The sequence below is a fragment of the Chaetura pelagica genome, unplaced genomic scaffold (genome assembly GCF_000747805.2).
Source record: "Chaetura pelagica isolate M959 unplaced genomic scaffold, ChaPel_1.0 scaffold109, whole genome shotgun sequence".
Classification (NCBI taxonomy): domain Eukaryota; kingdom Metazoa; phylum Chordata; class Aves; order Apodiformes; family Apodidae; genus Chaetura; species Chaetura pelagica.
Window position 1 is genome coordinate 7,029,487 of NW_009970725.1, and position 10,995 is coordinate 7,040,481.

General features: G+C 42.4%; 1 protein-coding gene across 1 annotated transcript in view; it reads left to right on the forward strand.

Annotated features, from left to right (window-relative positions):
* CHST9 (carbohydrate (N-acetylgalactosamine 4-0) sulfotransferase 9) overlaps positions 1-9,624 on the forward strand; it is an 87,980-nt gene extending 78,356 nt beyond the window's left edge. Inside the window, exon 3 of the mRNA XM_010006831.1 lies at positions 8,527-9,624. Coding sequence (XP_010005133.1) covers positions 8,527-9,624 — 1,098 coding nt within the window. The remainder of the gene's footprint in view (positions 1-8,526) is intronic.
* The last annotated feature ends 1,371 nt before the right edge of the window (positions 9,625-10,995 follow it).

Genomic DNA, 10,995 nt, shown 5'->3' on the forward strand with positions numbered 1-10,995 from the left:
CTTGCCATAACGCCAAGTCAACATGCAGTGAGATGCTGAACTTTCTGCTAACAGATTCAAGGGACAGTAGTCACTGATTCACAAAGCTGTGTTTGGAAAAGCAGTATTTTAAATGACTGGTATCTGTCATTTACCTGCAGTATTTATTTATTTTTTTCTTACTATGATCAGTTATTCTCATTTGTGTGTAACTCAATGTACCTCCCTTGAACCAAATTGTATTTCTGCTACAAACTATAAAGTTTGCCTCTTGGTCTCTTTAGGAAGCTCTGAGCACCTCGTATACTCATGTCCTTTTTTACTTCCCAATCTTAGAGATGCTTGGTACAAGCACATGTGTTTTAGTTTTTTATATATCTCATTAGAAAATGTGGTGTCTGTTATAGTCAGGACTGATGGCCCCACGTACAAAATACTCCTAGATCTTAATCCAGAGGAAATATAAGTTTGTAGCTATTTTGTGGGATGGGGGCTGGGGGGTGTTGAGAACTTCAAGGGGAGAAGAAACTATGAAAGTTCAAAGCACAGTTGTTTCATTCTTCTTTTTCTACCTTGGAATTTCATATAGGCCACAAGGTATCTCTGACAAAAGTACCTCTGCTACACTTGCAGGGTTTGCAAGGAATACATATGTCAACTCTGGCTTGTGAAGAATGTAGCAGTGGTGATTTGCCCTGAAGAAATTAGATGGGTGAAAAATTCATTAGTCTACTGGGAAATGAGGGGTTGGTGGTGCCTGTCTCTGGAGTAGCTATTTCAAGCACAAGTGACGAATCAAGTGGTTTATCTCTAGTGAGCAGAAAATGAAGCACCTCAGCAGCAAATGTTTCATGTCACCTGTGGCCAGCCTGGGTAGTTTCTCCATTGTGTGCTTCTGAAGGGCTCATACGTACCTATAATCCAAGTAAGAGAATGTTTTATAGCTCTCCCATATTCAAGCTGCCTTCATCTGAATACCTAAATTAAGAAACTGATCTCCATGTGGCTTCTGATCAATACAGACTTGGAGAATGAATCAGAAAATGAATCATTACTCAGAAGAGCCTGTGTCTGTTTTACACAGAGAGATCATAGGTAAACAAGTACAGTCTTGAAATTATATAGTCATTATATTATAATCCTCACGAAAGAAGGAACATGAAGAAATACATTTATGCCGTGAAATGAAGTATCTGGTGCTTCCAGGTCATGCTGAACTTTGGTGCTGCCAAACATCTAAATGAAAGAACTGGGATGTAAGCAAAGATATAATATATTCCAAGCATCTATTTCAAACTCCCGACATTTAATTATTGACAGGAGTTTGCTTCTTCTCATGGGTAAGTTTCTTTGAGTATGTATGTACTGCAGAACCCTTGCCTGGGCTGGTCAGAAAACACACACACACACAAAAAGTCAACGTGTTCTTGTCTTAAGGAATGAAGTTTTTATCATCTTTGAATGTATATGTGTCTGCAGAGCACCCATTTTAGCTGTTTAGTATAATGATGCTGAGAGGGTCCTGAGGGCACTCAAAACTTCAAAAGTCAAGTAAACAGTCAAAGTCAAGCAAAAGTCAAAGCCACAGTAAAAAGTAGAGCACAGTAGGCTCCCAGGTGTTTCATACAGTTGCTCCTAAGAGGCATCTTAGAGGACTATTTCAGGAAGCGTATTTTAGGACAGAAGACATATAAGCTAGATAGAATACTAATACTGACAAAGTAGTTATTTTACAGCACAGAAAAGCACATTAAAACAGAATATTTCATTCCTCCACTATTCCTTGTCCTACATTTTCTGTTGGGCTCACTTAATTTTATTATTCTTGCCAGTAAAAAAAAGATCCAGCACTAAAACATTTAGGAAATACAGCACTGTCTGCACTGCAGGCCACTAAATCTTTGTAAATCAGCCCTGGAATATCAGCCTTTCTGATACATCATTATTTCTTTGCATGGCAGGTTGCTCTAATTGCAAGCTGTCTAGATGAAATCCCACCTGTGTATTGTAAAACCACCACAAAGCGTAATTGGATGAGTCTTAACCATTCTTGGCATTAGTCAATCTCTTCTACCCCAGTGGCTTGTGAAGGTATTCGAGGAAAGGACAGCTTCAATGTGTGCAAAAGAAGGTATTGGCTAGTTATTTTTAGGGTGAGGAGAAATCCTTTTATGGATGGGGAGGGGCAGGGAATCTTATGCAGTAAAAATGTCAAAAAAAGAAATAATCCATTAACCAATTAATGACTAAAAAATGCCTTTTGTTTCAGCAGCTTCGCTGAGTTGCCTGCCAGTAGCCAAACACCACACTAACACTCTGTTAAATTCCTTTTTCCCTTATAGTTAAACTAACTTTTAAATCTGTGTTCAGTTCTTGCCTAGCTAAAGAGAGACAGAGGCAATGTGCAAACTCTTCTAAATTGGGCTTGTTTCCATTTCTTAACTTCCTTTCAAATCTGTAAATACAACCAGAGAACAAGGCACTGACTGCTTAGTGACTGTCAAGGGTGCAGCACTTCACTGGAGCTTAATTGTCTCAAGGACAACCTTCCATTTATCCAAGGCAACTGGGGAGTTCATTACCCATGCCAGGCAGCTGGTTCCCAAACTTACCAGCTCTTTGAAAAGCCACGAGTGTCCACCCCTGCGTTTGGACACTTGGCTCAGAAGAGCTTGCTAAGGACTATTTGCATGGGAACATGTGGGTCCAGAGTTAGTGACTGATGTGGAATTACCTGCATGCTGCATGTTGTTGGTGTATGTTCAGGCGTTTTCCAAAATAATGCAGCTCAGCAGCTTGTGGAGTGAACTGTTAGGAACACAGATATAATGGACAAGTTGTTTTTGTAAAAATGTTTCTTGCTTTTGCAAACTTCTTCTTTTTCCGTTCCACTGTTGTCGCCGTTTGACTCAGGTTCAACAACAATGCACCCAGACAGGGAAGGAGAGAGAGAAAAAGAGAGAGACTTTGTTGGATTGAAAACTAAACTACACAGCTTTAATTAAACAGTAATGATATAAGAAAACATATACAATTATATATATACATGTGTTCAGCTATGTGCAAAAGCCTCTCACCTCCCCCCACCCCCAGCAACTCCCACAGCATCTCCTGAGCTGGGACAGTCCTGAAAAATCCCGGAGTTGCTGGAGAGAGCACAGAGTGATGAGGGTCAGGCGAGCTCCAGCCTGGGGGTCGATGGTGATGGATGGATGGAGTCCTCCCTGGACGCCAGCCATGGACGGAAGAGAAGGGAAGAAGAAGCAGGAAGGAAGTTGTCTTCTGTGATCTCTGACCTTCCTCTGAACTTACGTAGATATATGGAATGGAATATCTCTGGCCAGTTTTGCTGTCTGTCTAACTCAGCCTCCTACGGGGCGGGGGGGTCACAGATCTCCCCATAGTGTCTGAGCCGGCAGAGTGAACGTGTGGCCTTGAAGACCCAGCAGTTAGAAAAACATTCCACTGTTATCAGTCTTAGTTGGAACACTCTGCTACTAGTTAAAAGAAAGCTTACTGAAGGGGGAAAAAAAAATCAGTAAAAGGAAATTGGCTTCATCCCGGCTCAAACCAGGACAACTGGGAAAAAAAAAAAAATAATATAACATGGAGATGTTCAGATCTTTAAAGTGTCATAAAATGGGCATTGAAAGGTTACTGGCACCAAGAGGAAGCCAAAGAGGGCACCTCACTTTGTGTAAGCCTAGTAACATAACATTTTAAAAGTCTTTCATAATGTGTGGCTTTCAGCTCTCTCATGCAGTTTAGAGTGGTGGCAGCTAAGCATCCCAGGCACTCAGGTAGTTTCACTTAAAAAATGTGACACAATTGCCATCAGTTTCCTCAAAAAAAACTTTCTAGTTAAGAATTTCTCATCAGAAGTAAAGCTTGATTCCTCCTTTTATTCATCTCCCCTTTACTAGTACCTTCTTCCCCTTCTTCCTCACCAACTACGAGCACAGTTCTTCTCCACCACAGCTCTTCTCCTCCAGCACAGCTCTTCTCCTTTAAATACTTGTCTGCTCAGATGTTATCTCAGTTCTTTCATATGTTAATTGCTGAGGCACATCTATTGTCTCTCTAATGGCTCCTTGGCTGGGCTTTGGAGCAGGGGGAGCTTCTCAGCTTCTTACCTGAGCCACCCCTGGGGCCCTTCCCCCGATACCCAAAAAAACCCCACCAATCCAAACCAAACTAGAACAATATTTTTAGTTGGAAAACTCGAGCACTTGCTTGCTGCAAGCACACCATCACTTCTGGAGCTTATAATAGCATTTATTAACCCATACTGTTAAATTCACTATGTGGTATGTGTCTAAATAAGAAGGGGAAGTGGAGAGGGGAAGCAGCTAATAATAGTTAACATATTTAGATAATTTTTTGGTCCTTAGGACTTCCCATGTTATTGTTTTTTCCCTAAGTCTCTTTTTTTTTTTTTCTTTTTTCCCCCCCCCCCCCCACTTCTGTTTGGGGCTTTTTTCTTGGTAGATTCTTTCTTTTTCTGCCTCATCTTGCTTGGAGGGAGCCTCTTTCAAGTGACTTCTACTATGCACATTTTGTTCCTTTACAGTGTTACCTGAGATTTCTAGGAATAGTTCTGCCCATCTTTCTCTGAAGTCTTTAATCCCATGAAAAATCCTTCCTTAGTGGTTCCTCCTACAGCTGCATGCACAGTTTCTGAGACTGAAATGCAGTCCACCTCTGTTATCTCCTTGGGTTGTCCCCTGAGCTTGGTCCTGGTTCCCTGGGCTGACTGAAATGGAGCAAAACAAGACCACACAACTTTCAGTCTGTCCTTTTCCCTTCTGGCCTGGTGGAACTGAGGCACCTTCCACTAGTTCAGGATGGCAGGCTGAATTCAGAAGGCTGAACTTTCCTCTGAAGTGCTGATGCATTCTCATAGGTTCATAGAATCAAACAATACCAAGTTGAAAGAAACCTCAAGGATCATCTGGTCCAACCTTTCTTGGCAAAAGCACAGTCTAGACAAGATAGCCCAGCACCCTGCCCAGCTGAATATTAAAAGAGTCCAATAATGGAGAATCCATTGCTTCCCTGGGGAGATTATGCTAATAGCTGACTGATCTCATTGTGATTTTTTTTTCCTCTCGTATCCAACTGGAATCTCCCCAGGAGTAACTTGTATCCATTACTCCTCATATTTTCCATGTGACTTCTTGTAAAAAGGGAGTCTCCATCATCTTTGTAGCCACCCTTTAAACACTGGAACATAGCGATAAGGTCTCCCCTTTTTCTTTTTTCAAGACTGAACAAACCCAGTTTTCTCAGCCTTCCTTCATATAGCAGGCTGCCCAGTGCTTTGATCATCTTTGTGGCCCTTCTTTGGACCCTCTCTAACCTGTCCACATCTTTTTTGTATAGTGGAAACCAAAATTGAACATAGTATTCCAGGTGATGCCTGGCAAGTGCTGAGTAGAGTGGGAGAATGACTTCTTTATCTCTGCTGGTGATGCCCTTGTTGATGCAGCCCAGCATCCTATTGGCTGTCTTCGCCACAGCAGCACACTGTTTACAGAATCACAGAATCACAGAATCACAGAATCTTAGGGGTCGGAAGGGACCTCGAAGGATCATCTAGTCCAACCCCCCTGCCAGAGCAGGGTCACCCAGAGCACATCACACAGGAACGTGTCCAGGTGGGTTTTGAATGTCTCCAGTGAAGGAGACTCCACAACCTTTCTGGGCAGCCTGTTCCAGTGCTCTGTTCACTCATATTGACCTTGTTGTTCACCAGGGCCTCTTGGCCCCTTTCTGCAGAGCAGCTCTCCATCCAGGTGGATCCCAATCTGTGCTGCATTGCTGGATGATGTTTTCCCAGGTGAAAGACCTTACAGTTGTCCTTGCTGAACTTCATAATGTTCTTGTTAGCCAATTCCAGCCTATCCAAGCCTTCTGTCAGGGTTGGTCCCCCTTCCAAAGTGTCCACTCAGATTGACATCATCAGCAAACTTAATTAGGGTGCACTTGATCCCAATATTCAGATGGCTTAGGAAGATTTAAACAGTGTTTGGTCCAACTTTAGTTGTCTTTATTTTGAAATTCAGATGGCTTTAGTGTCTTGGCACTGAAATATCTCCTGAAATAGACTGCTAAATTCAGATTACATACTATAGGAAGTCATGAGGTACTGTTGCCCTCTCTTGAATTTTCTCTGCATTGGGGAACACCAGTATAGTCACGTGTCACTGGAGACGGTCTTCAAAATTGTAAAACTCCTCAGAGCCACACCGACAAGTTTACAATCTTTGGTTACTTTAGCACTGTAGTATAGTTTTATTCCTCCATCTGTTGAGCCTAGTATTATGTGGTTGATTTCTGTGTACACTGTATTTTTTATTTTCACAAGATCCAGGATTTCTTTTTAGGGTCAAAACATTTAATTTATTGTACGTCTGTGGTTCTGCAGTAGCACTTGTAAGTTGCCATTCACTGCAATGCTGAAATTCCCATTAGGCTCATAGTTGTCTCCTGTTTTACTACTAGTACTACCTTCTGTTATTACACACTCACTATGCTCTTGAATTTTTTCCGTCCTAGGGCAGAAGGCATAAATCTCTAGGCACATGTGTTTCATTTGTTCAAAAGAATAAAATATTAGACAACAACAAAAAAAGTATTATTATGTTAGAAAAACTGACCATGTCAAACTGAAAGAATTAAGTATCCTTTTGCATCTCTAAAAATACCAACATGCCCTCTCTTACAGATGTACAAGTCCTGCATGGCTCTGTTCTTTTATTGCTTTCACCAACACAAAAATTGTTTTACTCACTTCAGAGAAAACAGAGCCCTTACTGGTAGTAGTTTGCAGCAATACATAATAGCCTGGTCCTCCGGTTTTGTTTCTGCCATTTGAAATTATTACACTACAATATAAGCAAGCTTATATTGAAGCTGCTTGTTTTTCCATTGGCCTTATTTCAAAATGGAGTTCAAATTGTGTTCCATGTATTATCACTTCTTATGTTATTCCTCTGAATTTTTAATGGCTTTGTTTGAGTTGTCCTATGGACTTTCCCATCCCCCCATATCCACACTTACAGTCTACCAGTCCACAAATCAACCTTCCAGTAAATGTTTAATCATTTTATGGTAGAAGAGTCTTTTTATGTACATTTCCAAAAAAGTTAGACTTATGAAAGCAGTCAGGCAGTCTGTGCATTTGTGTCCAACTAACCATTTGGCTATCTGGTATTTGCAACAGGGTGTTTAAAAACCTGTTGGCCAGCATCCCCCCTTTCCAGGAGTGTAATGAAAACAGACAGCTGTACAGATGTGTCAATGCAGCAGGCTTGCTTACTGAGAGGAGAAAAAATCTACAAGCCTTAGTAGACATGTGAGAATCTACTCAGGAGTGAGTGAGCAGAAGTACTCCAACTGCAGGAGGCTCTTCAGTCAACTTGCATGATACAAGACCCTGAAGAATTTGGTGGCAAAACACAAGATCCAAGCTTTGCCCCTTTTGGCAGCTTGTGGATTGCACAGTGGCTGGGGACATTGAAAGAGAGGTCTGGGAGGAAAGTCTCATCTTTTCACATTCTTTGAAGGGTCACTAGTTGATGTTTAGTTACTTCATATCACTGATGTTGATGTTTAAGTAAGTCAGATGGAATAGGCTCTAAAGGCACTTGTTTTGCCTTATCAGCAGTGAAAGCAGCGAGGTCAGGTACAGGCATCTGTGCTGCAAACACCTGTGTGTGCATGCAGTCCAATGCATCCCACTTCCATGAGCTGTCAGTGAGGTGACAGGAATAGGACCTTTTGGAAGTAGATTTTGTCTGTCAATACACCCCACTCAAACCCACCAATGTCAGGTATTTAGAAGCCCTAGGCTGGTCCCCTACCACCAGCACTGACCTTGCAGCCACTGCAGGACAAGGCCTGCTCCAAGTCACTGTGGTGGAAGCAGATGCGACAGCTGTTAGTATGGCTGTGGCAGTGAGCTCCAGAGAGCTCTTGGTGTCTGTGCAACTCAACCAGTGCTGTTGTGGGGGTTAAAACACGTTCAGTAAAGCACCTGGCCACCCGGACCAGGACTGTCAGGCTCCCTGTGTAAACCTCTTAAAAAGTTTTTAAGAGGTGTGGCTTAAACTATTTTTTTTTGCAGGAAGACCTAATGACCACCAACAGGTGAGCATCATAAGCATGTTTTGCAGTACTTAACCTGGCTTGTTGCTAAATTAGATGTATTGATCCAGTGGTTTGAAAGAAACTTGGTAGTACTGGAGCACTGGAACAGGCTGCCCAGGGGGGTTGTGAAGTCGCCATCTCTGGAGATATTCAAAACTTGCCTGGATCCAGTCCTGTGTAAAGTGCTCTAGGTTACCCTACTTCAGTGGGAGAGTTGGAATAGATGATCTCTAGAGGTCCCTTCCAAATCTAACAATTCTGTGCTTCTGTGATTCTATGATACTGAACATGGCCTGGTTGCAAACACACAGCACTGTACTTGCTGCTGTTGCAATGTGAATGGGCTGGGCTGGACTCCCATGACCTTGTAAACTCTGCTCCTTTCTGTGTTTGCAGGATTTCACGGTCCCACCTCCAGGGACAGAGAGGAGAGCAGCGTGGAGCAGTAGCGCTCCTTCTGGCCTCAGTAAGCACGAGATGGCCGTCTTGGGCAGCAGGCACTGGTGGGGCAAGGCTGACCCTTTTGGTGTGGTGGCTGCGTCCTTGGTGAGCCAACTGTCTGACCAGCAGAAGATGAGCGAGTCACCCCTCGGCCGGTTCAGAGGGGTGTATTTGCCCCCTGCACTGCACCCTTTAAACAAGTCGTTAGTCAAGGGTGGCCAGTGGGAGGAAGTGGATATCACCCAAGAAAAGCGCAGGACCTTCCTGCATGACTTCTGTGAGAAATACAACAACAGAAAGAAGCTGCCAACCCACCTGGCACACCTGGTGTCAAGAATTTACGTGGAAGACAGGCACAAGGTCCTGTACTGCGAAGTGCCGAAGGCGGGCTGCTCCAACTGGAAAAGGGTCCTGATGGTGCTCAATGGACTCGCCGCTTCGACACACAACATTTCCCACGATGATGTGCACTACGGGAAGCATCTAAGGAAACTGGACAGTTATGACCTAAAAGGGATATACACACGTCTGAACACATACACCAAGACTATATTTGTACGTGATCCTATGGAAAGACTGGTGTCTGCCTTCAGGGATAAGTTTGAACATCCAAACAGCTATTACCATCCGGTATTTGGGAAGGCAATAATTAAGAAGTATAGACATAATGCAAACGAAGAAGCACTGAAAACAGGATCGGGAGTTAAGTTCAGGGAGTTTATCCAATATCTGTTAGATTCCCATCGCCCAGTAGGAATGGACATTCATTGGGAGCAAGTCAGTAAGCTCTGCTATCCCTGTCTCATCAACTATGATTTTATAGGAAAGTTTGAAACCTTGGAAGAAGATGCCAATTACTTTTTGCAGCTGGTAGGTGCTCCACCTGATCTGAAGTTTCCTAAATTCAAAGACAGACATTCCTCTGATGAGAGAACAAGTACAGAAGTAGTGAGACAATACTTAAAGGAATTGTCTAAGGAGGAGAGACAGCTGACCTATGACTTCTATTACTTGGATTACTTAATGTTCAATTATACATCACCAATTGTATAACACCAGAATAGCTTCAGGCTTCTATTAGATATTCTAGATATTCTATTAGATATTTATCATTTTGAGATTCAAAACAACTACTTTGATGATAGCCCTGAAAGGAAACAGTTACTGCTAAGTGGAGTTGTCTTGACTTAGTGGGGATTTTATAAGCTAGAGTGGCATCGATTGACATTAAATTATAGGTGAATGCACAAAAAAAAAAAAAAAAAAGACCTGTAAACAGCATAAATTGCACTAAAATGGCTGAAAAAGCTGCTTTTACCATTATGGATTGTGCTGTGGAAGGGGTAGTGCAACCAGCTGTTGCATTAGCTTACCTAATGTTCTTTTAATGGTTTAAGAAAAAAGCACTCAGAGTAGCATGATTCCTTTTTGGTGTGTCTGCTTTGGAAATGCTTTTTGAAACTATTTTTGAATGTATGTTTTACTTTCTGTCACTTACTAATAAAGAAGCATTGGCTAATTTTCTAAAATGTTTGCAGCATTCTCAGTTGCAAGGCATGGTTTTTTGATTACCATTAGGCTGTAGCTGGTTTTAGACCTGATTGGTTTTTATTGAAGGATGCTCTTGAATACAAATGCATAAAACTACAAATAGCCCAGCAGCCCAACTGTTGAGCAGAATATATTTGGGTAAGCCTGCAATCTGAAGTCCCAGTCCACTACCTCATTTTGATTGATGCACTAGAGTTGACGAACATAACCCTCTTTTCAGAGAACTGCCACATACATTAAAACTAACATTTTAATGCACAGTGGGGACAATCTCATGATGATGCATGCTGTGGTTCAAATATACAAGATAGTCTTGATCTTTGGGCAAAGTCTTAGGGTAGTAGCTATGGGACATTATAAGATCTGTACTGAGAAGCAATTTTATTGCAACTGCTGTGACTGCCTTGATCTACCAGTGTCTGATCATCAGTCCAGCTCCCAGTAATTTGTTGCACAGGTTTGTATGTATGCCCATTGCCTCTCAAACCCATGGATTTGTTTTGTCTGCAGATCTTCTTGAAGTCACCAGCATTTTGCTGTCCTTCCTGCCTTGTCAGCACCTGGCAAACTCCGGCAGTGGGATGGATGCTGTAATGCTGTGTGGTGCGATGGGTATTGCTGATTAGTCCTAGAGGCAGTTGTGTCCAGAGTCCCATCATCTAGGTTATAAAAAGAAAGGTACCTTCTCACCACCTCTTTCTTCTCCTCTCTCAAGTGCCAGCTGTGCAATGCATTGTTCCTGTGATCTGAAATTGCTTATGGCATTGTAGGATAGGTGGCCAGGGTGTCCCAGGAGGAGGAGAAATCTCTGCAAAATTGATAGGGGAAAATCCCTGTGCCCTTCCAAAACAAAGATGACACCTATTCTTTGTT